The sequence below is a fragment of the Heterodontus francisci genome, chromosome 2, assembly GCF_036365525.1.
Source record: "Heterodontus francisci isolate sHetFra1 chromosome 2, sHetFra1.hap1, whole genome shotgun sequence".
NCBI lineage: Eukaryota > Metazoa > Chordata > Chondrichthyes > Heterodontiformes > Heterodontidae > Heterodontus > Heterodontus francisci.
In genome coordinates this window covers 171,991,920-172,004,933 of record NC_090372.1, presented here as the reverse complement: position 1 = coordinate 172,004,933, position 13,014 = coordinate 171,991,920, and the positions used below count along the sequence as shown (strand labels likewise).

At 38.3% G+C, this 13,014-nt stretch overlaps 2 protein-coding genes across 4 annotated transcripts in view; one reads left to right on the top strand and one right to left on the bottom strand.

Annotated features, from left to right (window-relative positions):
* si:ch211-285f17.1 (sickle tail protein) overlaps window positions 1–13,014 on the bottom strand; it is an 815,052-nt gene that overhangs the window by 13,199 nt on the left and 788,839 nt on the right. The window lies entirely within an intron of this gene.
* LOC137348453 (rho GTPase-activating protein 21-like) overlaps window positions 1–13,014 on the top strand; it is a 298,000-nt gene that overhangs the window by 263,650 nt on the left and 21,336 nt on the right. For all 3 annotated transcript variants that reach the window (XM_068013769.1, XM_068013763.1, XM_068013773.1), the window contains 8 exons: window positions 777–913; window positions 3,832–3,974; window positions 6,543–6,698; window positions 6,806–6,884; window positions 9,938–10,011; window positions 10,109–10,198; window positions 10,627–10,752; window positions 10,855–10,896. In XM_068013769.1, coding sequence (XP_067869870.1) covers window positions 777–913; window positions 3,832–3,974; window positions 6,543–6,698; window positions 6,806–6,884; window positions 9,938–10,011; window positions 10,109–10,198; window positions 10,627–10,752; window positions 10,855–10,896 — 847 coding nt within the window. The remainder of the gene's footprint in view (window positions 1–776; window positions 914–3,831; window positions 3,975–6,542; window positions 6,699–6,805; window positions 6,885–9,937; window positions 10,012–10,108; window positions 10,199–10,626; window positions 10,753–10,854; window positions 10,897–13,014) is intronic.

Genomic DNA, 13,014 nt, shown 5'->3' with positions numbered 1-13,014 from the left:
TTAGAGTCCAGAACAAATAAAAGAATATACAGTCTGTGGTGTCTGGTAATTCAGTTGGCTTCTGGATGAATTCATAGTCCTGAAGATCCTGGCTGGTAGGGGTGGCCACCTGGTTCAGAGTTTTCTTGGAGACAGTGATGTCGATGGCTTTCTCCCAGAGTTTTTGTCTGCAGCATTGAAAGACTTGGATGTTTTGCAGCCCGCAGGTAGGGCTCGAAACTTAGTGTTACCTGGAGAGAGAACCAGAGAGACCCACTTGGGTCTCAGAAGATCGTCTGATGTGTCCAGAACAAACTCCAAGTTTTCACACAGGTGGACAGACTATTGATGATTGTCCCAGTGTATTCTCTTTTGCACTTTAATGAGATCCAAGTCTAAGAATTCCAATCTTTCCCAGGTCTCTTTGTTTCAGTGTTTACTCTTTGAGGTTCATCTTCACTAGTGTTAATGTTCCAAGATGGCTTTGAATGCCTTGCTAATGAAGGCGATAACAGGTAGCTCATTCAAACTACTCAAGCCATTATTCTAGATGAGGGCTATTCAGACATGTGTCTCCACGTCGATACCTTGGAATGTGAGGTATTTCAATGCAAATTATGGTGGCCATCTTAGTTGATTTCTTTTTAAAAGTTGAATTTAGTTTCCAGGTTTCTTTTTAATAGTTTAATTTAGGTTTCCAACCGATGAATTAAAATCATCATGCAGCATAGCAAGTTCATGACGCAAGCAATAATTACAATAAAATGTCCTCTTAATGGAGTATCTTTTCTTTTCAGTACTTCTGGCAGCAAGACTGAACCATCTCCTAAAACATCTCGCCAGACTCTCAGTATTAGGCAGACCTTCTTGGGATCCAAAACTGATCCAAAGAGCCCACATTCTCCAAAACAAGAGTTGGAAAGAAAACTTATAAGTAATGCTTCATTATATAATATAACTGTCCAATACTGGTTTCCTTTAAAAAGTTTTCTACTTGACTTTCGTCATTAGTTAGTTTCACTTAAGTGAATGCTTATTATTTACTTCATTTTAATAAGTTAATGATTCTGTTAAATGAGTGTAAATTGTCATTAATCCAACTAACCAGATACTATTGTTAATTTTTTGACATTTATCATGTTTTTCTACTTCAGTTATTCCTATTAATTGTAGTTTGCCGCAATGTCCCAGTTTAAAAGTAGTAATATGTGCAAACTATATTTTAAGTGCAATTTAAAAATTTGCAGATGACACCAAATTGGGAGGTGAAGTTAATACAAAGGAAGAATATGACAAAATACAGGAAGACATTAATAAATTGCAGAATGGGTGTGTAATTGGTAAATGAATGTCAATATAGCTAAGTGTATGATGGTACATTTTGGTAGGAACAATAAGGAGGTTGCATACTGCATGGACAGTAAGAGTCTGAATGGGGTAGAGGAGCAACGGGATCTAGGAGTAGAGACACACCAATTACTAAAAGTAGTGACGCAGGTAAATAACGCCATTACAGAAGCAAGCCAAGCACTGAGGTTCATTTCAAGACGGTTTGAATTGAAAAGCAGAGAACTTGTGTTAAACTTGTATTGAACTTTGGACCACATTTGAAGTACTGTGCACAGTTCTGGTCTCCATGTATTTTTTTTTAAAGCATTGGAGAAGATACAAATAAGATTCACAAGGATGATGCCAGAACTTAGATATACTTATCAGAAAAGGCTGACCAGGCTTTTGAGCATCTTTTCTCTGGAAAAGAAAAGGCTAAGGGATGATTTGACAGAGGTCTTTAAGATGATGAAAGGATTTGACAGGATAAACATAGAGGAGTGGAGGAGTCCAAATCTAAAGGTCATAAATGTAAAATAGTTACTAATAAATCCAATAGGGAATTCAGTTGAAACATCTTTATCCCAAGAATGTGGAATGTGCTACCACAAGGAGCAGTTGAGGTAAATATCACTAACAAGTACTTACAATTACCTGTAACATAGTAAAATGCCCCAAGGTGTTTTGCAAGAGCATTGGCAAACAAAATTTGGCATCAAGCCACATACAGATATTAGGACAGATGACCAAAAGCTTGGGTAAAGAGGTAGGTTATAAGGAGCAACTTAAAGGGGGAGAGAGGTGGAGAGCTTTATGGAGGGAATTCCAAAGCTCAAGCCCTAGGCAGCTGAAGGCATGGCTGCCAGTGGTGTAGCAATTAAAATTAGGGATGTGCAAGAGGCCAGAATTGAAGGAGCGCAGAAATCTCGGAGGGATGGAGGAGGTTACAGAGATAGGGAGGGATTTGAAAACAAGGAGAAGAATTTTGAAGTAGAGGTGTTGCTGGATCAGGAGCCAGTGTAGGTCAGTAAGCACAGGGCTGATGGATGATTGGGATTAGGTGTGTGTTAGAAAATAGACAGCAGAGTTTTGGATGAGCTTAAGTTTATGGATGGTGGAAGATGGGAGGCCAGTTAGGAGAGCATTGGAATAGTTGAGTCTAGAAGGTAACAAAGGCATGGATGAGGGTTTCATCGACAAATGAGCTGAGGCAGGGTTGGAGTTGGGCTTTCTTAGAGGTGGTGATGGTGTGGATATGTGGTCGGAAGTTCATCTCGAGATCAGATACAATACCAAGGTTACGAATGGTCTGGTTCAGCTGCATACAGTTGCCAGGGAGCAGGATGGAGTCTGTGGCTTGAACAAAGTGGTGGCAGGGACTGAAGACAATAGCTTCAGTCTTTCCAGTATTTATTTGGAGGGAATTTCTGCTCATCCAATACTGGATGTCAGACAAGGAACACAACAAATTATAAAGAAAGACTTACATTTATATAGCCACCAGATGTCTCAAAGCGTTTTACAGCCAATTAAGTACTTTTGAAGTGTAGTCACAGTTGTAACATAGGAGGCGCAGCTGCCAATTAGCTCTCAGCAAGCTCTGACAAACAGCAATGTGATAAAGAACAGGTAATCTTGTTTTTTTTTTGAGATGTTGAAGAATAAATGTTGGCCAGGTCACCGGCGAAAGTTCCCCTGCCCTTATTCGAAATAGTGCCATGGGATCGTTTATGTCCACCTGAGAAGGCAGATGGGACTTCGGTTTAACATCTTATCTGAAAGACGGCACCTCTGACAGTGCAGCATTCTCTCAGTACAGCACTGGAGTGTCAGTCTTGATCTTTGTGCTCAAGTCCAGAAGTGGGACATGAACCTCCAACCTCCTGACTCAGACAAGAGTGCTACCAATTGAGCAGTGGCAGACACAGCTTTGATGCAAATTATTCATTTAAAGGATCTAAAATAAGCACATGAGGGAGAAAGGAATTGAAGAAAATGCTGATAGGATTGGATGAAAAGGGGTGGGAAGTGGCACATGTGAAGCATAAATGCAGGCATAGACCAGTTGAGCCAAAAGGCCTGTTGCTGTGCTTGTCACTAAAATCTGATGCATTGCTAGCAAGATTATTGTAGCTGCAAGTTTTCCAAGCCAGAAAACCTACTTGAAGATGTGATGAACACCAGCTTTTTTACAGTATTTAGGATTTTTTACTGAAAAGATTTGGAAGTGAATTTTTGTGATAAACTAATGAGATGTAGCAAACCTGGTAATTCATCAAGTAAATAGTGACTGCGCGCAATTTAAATGTTCGCTTGAAACTATAGTAATTGTAAACATGTTTATTTACACCAAGAACGTAACTAGTATCATTACAAAAGGTAAGTATTTTTAATGAGGATCTGAACATAGATTAAAACAGCATTAATGCGGCTCACTTTACCTATTATGTTAATGATACAATATTTGGCAAAAATTCTTTTTTCTGTATAATCATACCAATGGGAGGTTGTTTTGCCATTCAGATGACACGAGCCCACCAAAAGACAAGGGAACGTGGCGACGAGGCATTCCTAGCATAATGAGAAAAACCTTTGAAAAGAAACCAGGTCCTGGTGTAACATTTGGTGTCAGGCTAGATGATTGTCCACCAGCTCTTCACAATAAGGTATAATGCAATGAAAAATGTTGTGACATGTAGTTGGTATTTTTCTTTATTTATGATTTAATCACTGAAGCAACAAGATCTTACTACGAAGAGAATTTTTTTTTGGTCATATGTTCTCTTGAAAACAGGCTCACTAACATTTGCTTCCCCTATTTTGGACATTTTATCTCCTTTTCTCCCACCTGGGCAGAGAAAATTGTGGAACTCATTCATTACCTTAGAAGTTCCAGCCTATTGCATGAATACCAATGTGGTTTTAAGTATTTTTATTCCACTAGGGATTTTGCTGTCCACATTATGTATCTTTCAAACTTTTGTTCTCGAGCACTTGCTATTACCTTGGGCATCTCCAAAGCCTTAACATCGTACTTCTAAACAGAATGCCATGATATGACTCCAACATACCAAAGTGGTGTTCATGACGAACTAGTTTCCTCTTGTATCACTGTGCATGGTTGATGCTCCATTCTCTGGCTCCTTTTGCTTTAACTCAGATTCCCTGCTCTGTTCTTTATGTTAATACCTCCTGTACGCATCAATAATTACCTTCAGATTATAACCCCACTACCTCCAGTACTTGAACAATTCAATTCAATTCCTACATCTTAATTTCTTCCATTTCCTTTGCAACAAAGAAATGGTTCATATCTTCACTTTTTTTTATACCTTGCATAAATCAAATCTGTAGCTGCCCTTTACTTATGACTTTACTAATATCCTGATATTCACTTTCATGTTAAACTCTTTTTATTCCTAACAGCTCTTAACACTCTCTAAAGCTGAAATCTGCCCATGAGTTGAATAGTGCTTTCCTATTTGGGAGTCTCTTTTAATACTTCTCTTACACTCCTGGACTTGTCATCTGATAAATGATCCTTCTTCAGCATTAATGTTCAGTGTGTTGCTCTCTCTATTGCACTGTATCTTCCTGTCTTACTCTGTTTTATTGGTACTGCTTTGGTATAGCTCTAAGCTTTTACTCCTCCTTGTTCCTAAGTTAAGAATATATATTATGTGTTCTTCCTTTTCCATGTCCTCAGGACTAATTGTGCATCTCCCTCTAACTCACTTTTTCAAAACTTTCAAACTGCTTACTTCCCTCACTCTTTGGGCTGGATTTTCCTGCGGGCTTTGGGACACCAATGTTGGGACTGAATGGGGGTCCTGATCCTGCACTTGCTGGGAGCGAAACCAGCTCTGCAATCTTCCGGGAGGCAGCCTCCTAATTGGCTGCCTCTGAGCTCGCTGTCCTATTAAGGATGGTGGGTGGGCTCTCTGCTGCAGGCCCAATCAGAGGGACAGCAGCTCTGGAGCCTTGGCAATCCCACAAGGAAAGGTGGTGCTGCTGTGGCAGGTTGGGGACTTTGAGGGCGCCGCATCATTGAAGCACGCTCGTTGGCCTGCATATCAGTGAGTAAATAAACAGATCCTGGCCGGAAGATCCATCGGGATGGAGGGGAAACCCCTCTGCTGGATCGGGGTGGCAAAATGCTGGCGAGGGCGCAAAATATTCCCTAATCGGGGCCTTAACCAGTATAATTGGCTGCCCGCCTCTGTGGAGCGGGAAGCTGATTGATTCCAGCCCACCCCTGGGAAAGTTCCTGGCCGGCAGCAATGCGTCGGGGAACCAATCCATTGCGGATCCCCCTATGTTTTTTGGCTTCCCCATCACGAGACCGGGAAAATTCAGTCGCTTGGTTCTTCTCATGATGATCAGTCTTTTACAACTCAAAGGTAAGGTCACCTACTTGCTACTTCCCGATTTACCTTGCTTTCTTGCTTACTCCTTTGAACCCCACTAGTAAGTCAAGACTGACGATATTTGGTCCTACGTCCTGATTTTTTTTTTAAGTTATCAATCGAGATTGAATACAAGGTCTCTTTCCTCACCTTTATCATCTTTGTTGAAAACTGGCTACCAGAAGGTTTAGAAGAGAAGTGTAAATGATTTTGCTTTTGTATTAAAGTTAATGAAGATGCTGGAAATCTGAAATAAAAGCAGAAAATGCTGGAAATACTCAGCAGGTCTGGCAGCATCTGTGGAGAGAGAAACGGGGTTAACATTTCAGGTCTGTGACCTTTCATCAGAACTGGGAAAAGTTAGAAATGTGATGGGCTTTGAACAAGTGAAAGGGGGGAGAGTGGGGTCTGTGAAAGCTAGTTTTCATAGGTACCTTTGTTGTTGGAGTAATGGGGGTGATTACATTCCCTCAATTGAGCACATCACCTTCAGTGATGAGCATGATAAACAAGACCTTCAAAAAAATTCTTACCTGACGAATTTTAGATTAGATGACTGAAATCCCTACTTAGGACTGCAGTGGTTCAATAAGAAGGCCCCCTACCGCCATTTTGGAGCAGCTAGGAATGAAGAATAAATGTGCCCTTGCCAGCATTACCATATCCTGAGAACAAAATTAGAAAATACAGACGGCCTAACCCAAGGCTTGAACATATGGAGAATTGTACAATTATTGTGGCATTGAAACCGCTTTAAAGCCCCTCAAATAAATTATCAGTTGTACTCTGTGGTGTTTTTCAAAACTTATTTCATATTGTGTTTTCTAGTATGTACCACTGATAGTTGAGGTTTGCTGCAATTTGGTTGAAGAAAAAGGTCTTGAGTACACTGGAATCTACAGAGTCCCCGGAAATAACGCTGCTATCTCAAGCTTACAAGAGGAACTCAACAAAGGAGTAACTGATATTGATCTTTTGGATGATGTAAGTTTCCAAACTTTCCATTTAAATGCCTTTATAAATATTTGTATAAATGTGCTTAAAATTAATGGAAATAAAATTGTTTCCCTTTAAAATGTTTTAAAACATAGAAATGGCGAGATCTGAATGTTATCAGTAGCTTACTGAAATCTTTCTTCAGAAAACTTCCGGAACCCCTCTTCACAAATGGTAAGTATATTTCTGATTGTAGTCTATTTGAATCATTCTTGTATGAAAAATAGGATTTTCCATTTTAGATCTAAAGGACATTGATAGAAGCTGTTTCAGAAATGTTAATTATTTTTAACCTGTTTAGGTGCCAACAGAAGCATGATGGCCTATGATACTTCCTGTTTGCAAAAGTGCAAAGCATCAGTATGAACCAGTTTATGCTGAATATCTTTCCAATAACTTGGAAAATTCCTTAAGATAACCCATCTCTCATGTGAGCAGGTTAAGGGGAGGAAAATATCTTATGAAGTTTTACTAAAAGCTTGTTAACTTTGTATTTTTTTCCATCAATTTCTGTACCCAGTCCAAGCTAGGTCCAATCTACCTACCCTCGCCAATTCTGATGAAAGATCACTGACCTGAAATGTTAACTTTGCTTCTCTCTCCACAGATGCTGCCAGACTTGCTGAGTATTTCCAATCTACTTGCAGCTACTTTATCCATTCTTGTCAGAATTTTGAAAACCAGGATTATCTTCTTTCAATCTGTTCTCTAATGAAAGCAAGCAGAATCATCCTGGTCACTTCTCTATAAACCCTCCACAAAATTGTCGATGCCCTTTAGAAATTAGGAAATCGTGAATTGCATCTAATAACAACTTGCATTTCTGTTACGCCATTAACATTGTAAAAATCCCAAAGGGCTTGTAGTCTAAAAGAATCCTCTTCAATGATATTTTTCCAAGTTTAAAATATATAGTCCAATGCTCTGGGAGTTGTATCCTAGATGATTGAACTAACACTATCAAAACATAGGAAATAAGAAAATCTAAAATGTGAGAGAGCTGTTTGACCTGTCAGGCCTGCTCCACCCAAAGCCCCCATGAGTTATTGTTCTGTTGTAGATTTCCTTCCCATACCAGTTGGTAATCTTTACTTTATGGACATTTAGCTTTTTCAATTTGAGTGGATAGTTCAGTGGTTAATAATTGGTCACAAATCCTTTTCAACCTTTGCAAATGCAGGACACTTAATCTAGGGCAGAGGGCAGATCAGCTGAAAGATTTGTTGATACTGTAAATGACTTTCCTAACACAACATGTTAGTGAGAAGACTAGGGATAGTCAAATACTTAATGTAGCTTTTAATGGTGAGCTGAATGCGCTATCAGACCTCCATGTGCATAACACCTGGGCAGCAGTATAATTAAATTTCACCTTGGTGTCCTTGTAAAAAAAAAAACTTTAGTTAGACCTCATCTGGAAAACTGTTCGTTCCCTCACATGTGGAATGATCAAGGCCCTTGAAAAGCTTCAAAGGAGATCCATTAGAATGACCCATGATTTAAAAGCCCTTAGTTTTCATATTAGGCTTGGAGATATTTAATTTTTAAAATGGTAAAGGCACCACAATGTATCTAAGCCAACAGATGATTTAAACTAGATAGGTTAGGAAAACTGAGGAATCTCGCACACAAGCTATGCAAACGTAGGATTAGATTAAATATCGGAGGGTTTTCTTTATGTCGAGGGTTGTTGACGCTTGTAACAATTTGCCAGTTCATGTAGTGCCAATTCTCTACAACAGTTCAAAAAGGAGATGGTTCCGAGTTCCTTGGTGTGGCCAATATCACTGTGTACAAAAGGTTTATGGGGTTATGTATCTTACAGTCGCTGTGATCTCCTGCAACTTATGTTGATTACTTTCAGGGGCCAGAGAAGAACTTCTCATTTTTATAAAAGCAAAATACTGCAGATGCTGGACATCTGAAATAAAAACAGAAAGTGCTGGAAATACTCAGCAGGTCAAGCAGCATCTGTAGAGAGAGATGCTTCTCTCTCCACAGATGCTGCCTGACCTGCTGAGTATTTCCAGTGCTTTCTGTTTTTACAACTTCTCAATTTTCCCTGAATTGGCCTAGCATTCTTTTAAAATCTTTTTTGTACCTCTTCTAGAAGATCACGTGACTACAAGTAGGAGGGTAAACTGGAAGGTTTAAACCATGACTGGTTTAATGGATGAGTCAGACTTTTCCTGTCCTTTTCGTATGTTTACTGTGTATGTTTTCTGTTACACGTTGTGTATTAACATAAGTTTATCCATTGTTACAGACAGGTGGTAAGTGATGTGGGTAACTTCCACTTCTCACCTCCCAACTAACTGCAATAGTGTTTTGTTAAAAATGACGTGTTGGTCCCTGAGTGTTTTAGGGTCAAACAAACAGACAAGCGACAGGTTTTCTCAGTTATTTTTAAAAAGTTGGTTAAATTTTTATTTAAACAGCAAAACCCAAATTGTTTGCCACCTTCACCTACTCACTCATTCAAGCGCGCAAATGCATGCACAAGAATAGAGAGAAAAAGGGTTCAAAGTGATGCAAGAGTTTGTGGTTCACAGAAAGCTGTTGAATCGTCTTGGGTTGAAGGTCTTTTTAAAGGTGCAGGCTGGATGTTTGTAGTCATGTTTTTGCTGAGGTGCTGTAGATATCTGGTGGTTAAAACTTCAGTCCAGAGGCGGTAGTCACTTTTTAAGTTCTCTGCTGCAGCAAGCTGAAGTTTAATATCATAATATGATTGAATTTTACTTTCAGTTTGAGGGAGAGAAGAATAGGTCCAAGATGAGTAGTTTAAACTTAAATAAAGGCAATTATGAGGGCATGAAAGCAGAGCTAGCTAAAGTGAACTGGCAGATTAGGTTAAGGGATAGGTCAATAGAGATGCAGTGGCAGACATTTAAGGGGATATTTCAGAACACACAAAGAAATATTCCAATGGGAAAGGAAAATTCCACAGGGAGGACCCATTATCCATGGTTAACTTAAAAAAAAAAGTTAAAGTTAGTATCGAACTTAAAGAAAAACCATATAATTGCACAAATATGGGTGGCAGGTGAGAAGATTGGGCAGATTATGAAGAAAAGCAAAGAATGACAAAAAGATTGATATATTGTCAGCTGATTTCAAAATTGTAGAATTTTCCAAAGAATGCCTATTCAGGGAAGTATTGTCTTTGACATTACATTGCCAATTTCACTGTACTCATTACTGGCATCTTAACAATTTTTGTGTTACAGACAAATATGCTGACTTCATAGACGCCAACAGAAAAGAGGATTCAGTGGATAGACTCAGGACCTTAAAAAAACTGGTAATTCTGATCCATGACTGGTATAAATTTGCATATGATTAACAGTAAGCCTTTTTGTCTATATACTAATTTTTTGTTGATGCTAAAACTGTTTCAGATCCGAGATTTGCCAGATCATCACTACGAAACATTAAAATTTCTCTCGGCACATCTGAAAACAGTAGCAGAAAACTCTGAAAAAAATAAGGTATCTCTCTCCGAATTTCATCGATGCATTGAATCTGTGTTTGTATACATTTTATAAGAAATGTTAAGTGAAAATTAGAGAGACCTTGGGTTTCTCAATTTGCCTCCATAGATTGAGATTTTGACTTGCAACAGTGATGGTCAATTTTAACTTCTTGCCAGTGTTCAAAATTCATTTTTTTTAATCTGAAATGATGCTCAAGATATTAATTTTCTTATTAGTAATGGAGCAATCAGCTTTACTAATGTCACAGAACATTCTTTCCAGATATGTCATTGTAACTGCATGTTTTTAATGTAATTATATTTGAAACGTGTTCTGTGATAGTTAACAATGTTTAATCACTCTATGTAGGTGATGTGATGATATTGCTGTGTAATATTTTCATGTATCTTGTTGTGAAAGATGTAACCCTGTTGTGCCCTCAGATGGAGCCCAGAAATCTGGCAATTGTATTTGGTCCGACCCTCGTCAGAACGTCAGAAGACAACATGATGCACATGGTTACTCACATGCCAGATCAATACAAAATAGTGGAAACGCTCATACAACATGTATGTTTCTTTTTGGTTTTGCTACATGTTACAGTTAGCCATTTGCTAGAGATGTTTGAATCAGCAACTAAGTTATAATAAATCAATTTGTTACTTTTTCAGTATGACTGGTTTTTCACTGAAGAAGGTGATGAAAATGCAACCGTAAGTAATAATAATTTCAAGGCAGACTTAGAGATGTACAACAGACCAAACTGGAACTGATGTCAGATCTCACTTAGTATCCTTGCCGATAATAATGTTGGTTTTAGTAACCCTTTTCCAGGTGATTTTGGATTAATGGTTTTTATTATATACAATTAAGTTTATTTTCTCATAGTTTTTTAACATAGCAAACTTGTGTTATAACAAATTGTTATGAAAGCTATTAAAACTGAACCGTGATCAGCGCAGTGCACCATCACTGCCTGCATTAAATGTTTTGCTGTTGAAATTTGCTGGTTTGATATTATGCAAATTAATTATGATAAATAAATGAAGTCTAAAAGTAAAATATCTGATGAAAATACAAAGGTGGAGTGCTGCTGTTTGTAACGATAATTTGCACTTAAAAAGTGAAGTTGTGCGAGAAAAGTTAAAGCAGCAGCTCTGCCACATACATCTGTTGCCATTCTTGGTTTTCAAAGTTTGAATGGGTGCTTTATTCCAGAAAGATATTAATACTGTCCCTTGATATTCAATTTGCACCTTAAATGCAAATTAATACGATAGAACATTGATTTTGTGGAAAGCAAAGGGATGGCAAAAGTTTTATTAACTTGATATATACATTATTTATATGAAAATTATAAATTTATAGTAAAACTAGTATTTTTTTCATGTGAATAAATAAATTCTGACATTTAAGAGGCTACTAAAATCTGTTTGTTCTACTCTAAGTGTTCTCAGCTGAAATCCAAATGACCTTGCTGCATCTTTTAAATCCATGCTTTGGTCTTTCTCCTGCCATCAGTATTAATTGTAAATGTGTGGTGCTTCACTGTGAGAGAAAAGTAAGCTTTTTTTTTAACAGACTGTCATTATTTTGGAAGAATCTGATGCTTGCAAGTTTTGGAGAGTTCTCTATAGTTTTTTGTGACTGATTCTGCATTTAAATTGTGAACTAGGTACAGAAAACCTCTCCCAAATTTGGAGGAAGAGGAGGGAGAGGATCTCCTACTGGACCCTGTGAATGTCACCAATTTTATTTCAGAAATTGACTTCTAAACAAACATCTGTGATTCATGAATTTTATGGAAGCAAAATAGACAATACAAAATCTGAAAGCCAAAGCAGATAAAAAACATAATAAAACTTACTTGTCCAAGTGCCTCACTTCTTAACATAGAAGCAAGATCAGTAGCACCTTTTGAATGAGTGCATTTCTGATGCTACTTGTGGCTTCATATCTAACATTGGGTTTAGAGAAAGGAGCAAATGTGTTTCCAAAACAAGCCCCATCTAATTATCAACATTGGCAGCAGTACCTGAAAAAAAGATTTAAATAAAAGTATACTCTTTTAGCCATTGTCTTAAAAGTTACAACTGTGCCAGTGCTTGGTATTCAGCCTAAAACGTTGACTCCAATAAATAATCACAAATGTCATGTTCAATCTGACATTCTTTCCCAACCAAGAGAAAACTGGGAAAGCATTGGTGAGCCACTTGGGAGGTAACTAAACAGCACATCAACCCATCCCTCTGTCTGGCTTTCGCAGCTACTGGTGTTAGCAAAGCTGAGTATTCAAGTGCATCATTGTCACCATGCAAACTATCAAGAATCTTGAAGGTTAATAGATCTTGTAAATGATATGCTGAACAGGCATGATTGCTTCTAGTGTTAGAATCAGTCCTTCAAACCTGGCAATTAGGATTATCACTCTCACCTCCTACAGTCAAAAGGAGAAAGAACTAATAAATAAATAAAACTTGATGGAGTGCACATCTGGGGCTGGAAAAGATGTAATTTTGATGCGTTTAGTGCCAGGTTTTCAAAATTGACAGTACTAGACTTCTTGGAAACCAAAAACTTACAATGGGGACTTCTTAATAATCCTCTGAGAATTTGAGATATGTTTGTGCATTTTCATGTGCTTGAAATGGATAGATTTAACACCAAGTACTGAATTTTACCAACTGGGGGCCCAGAAAATTCTTCCAGGAGAGGTCCATCACCAGACACCAGGAAGGCCCCGCCGCATTTTACTGGTGGCGGCGAGGCCCTGGTACGGCACCCCCACCCCTGCCCCCAGCCACTTAGCAGCGGGGCACTCATTTAAATAT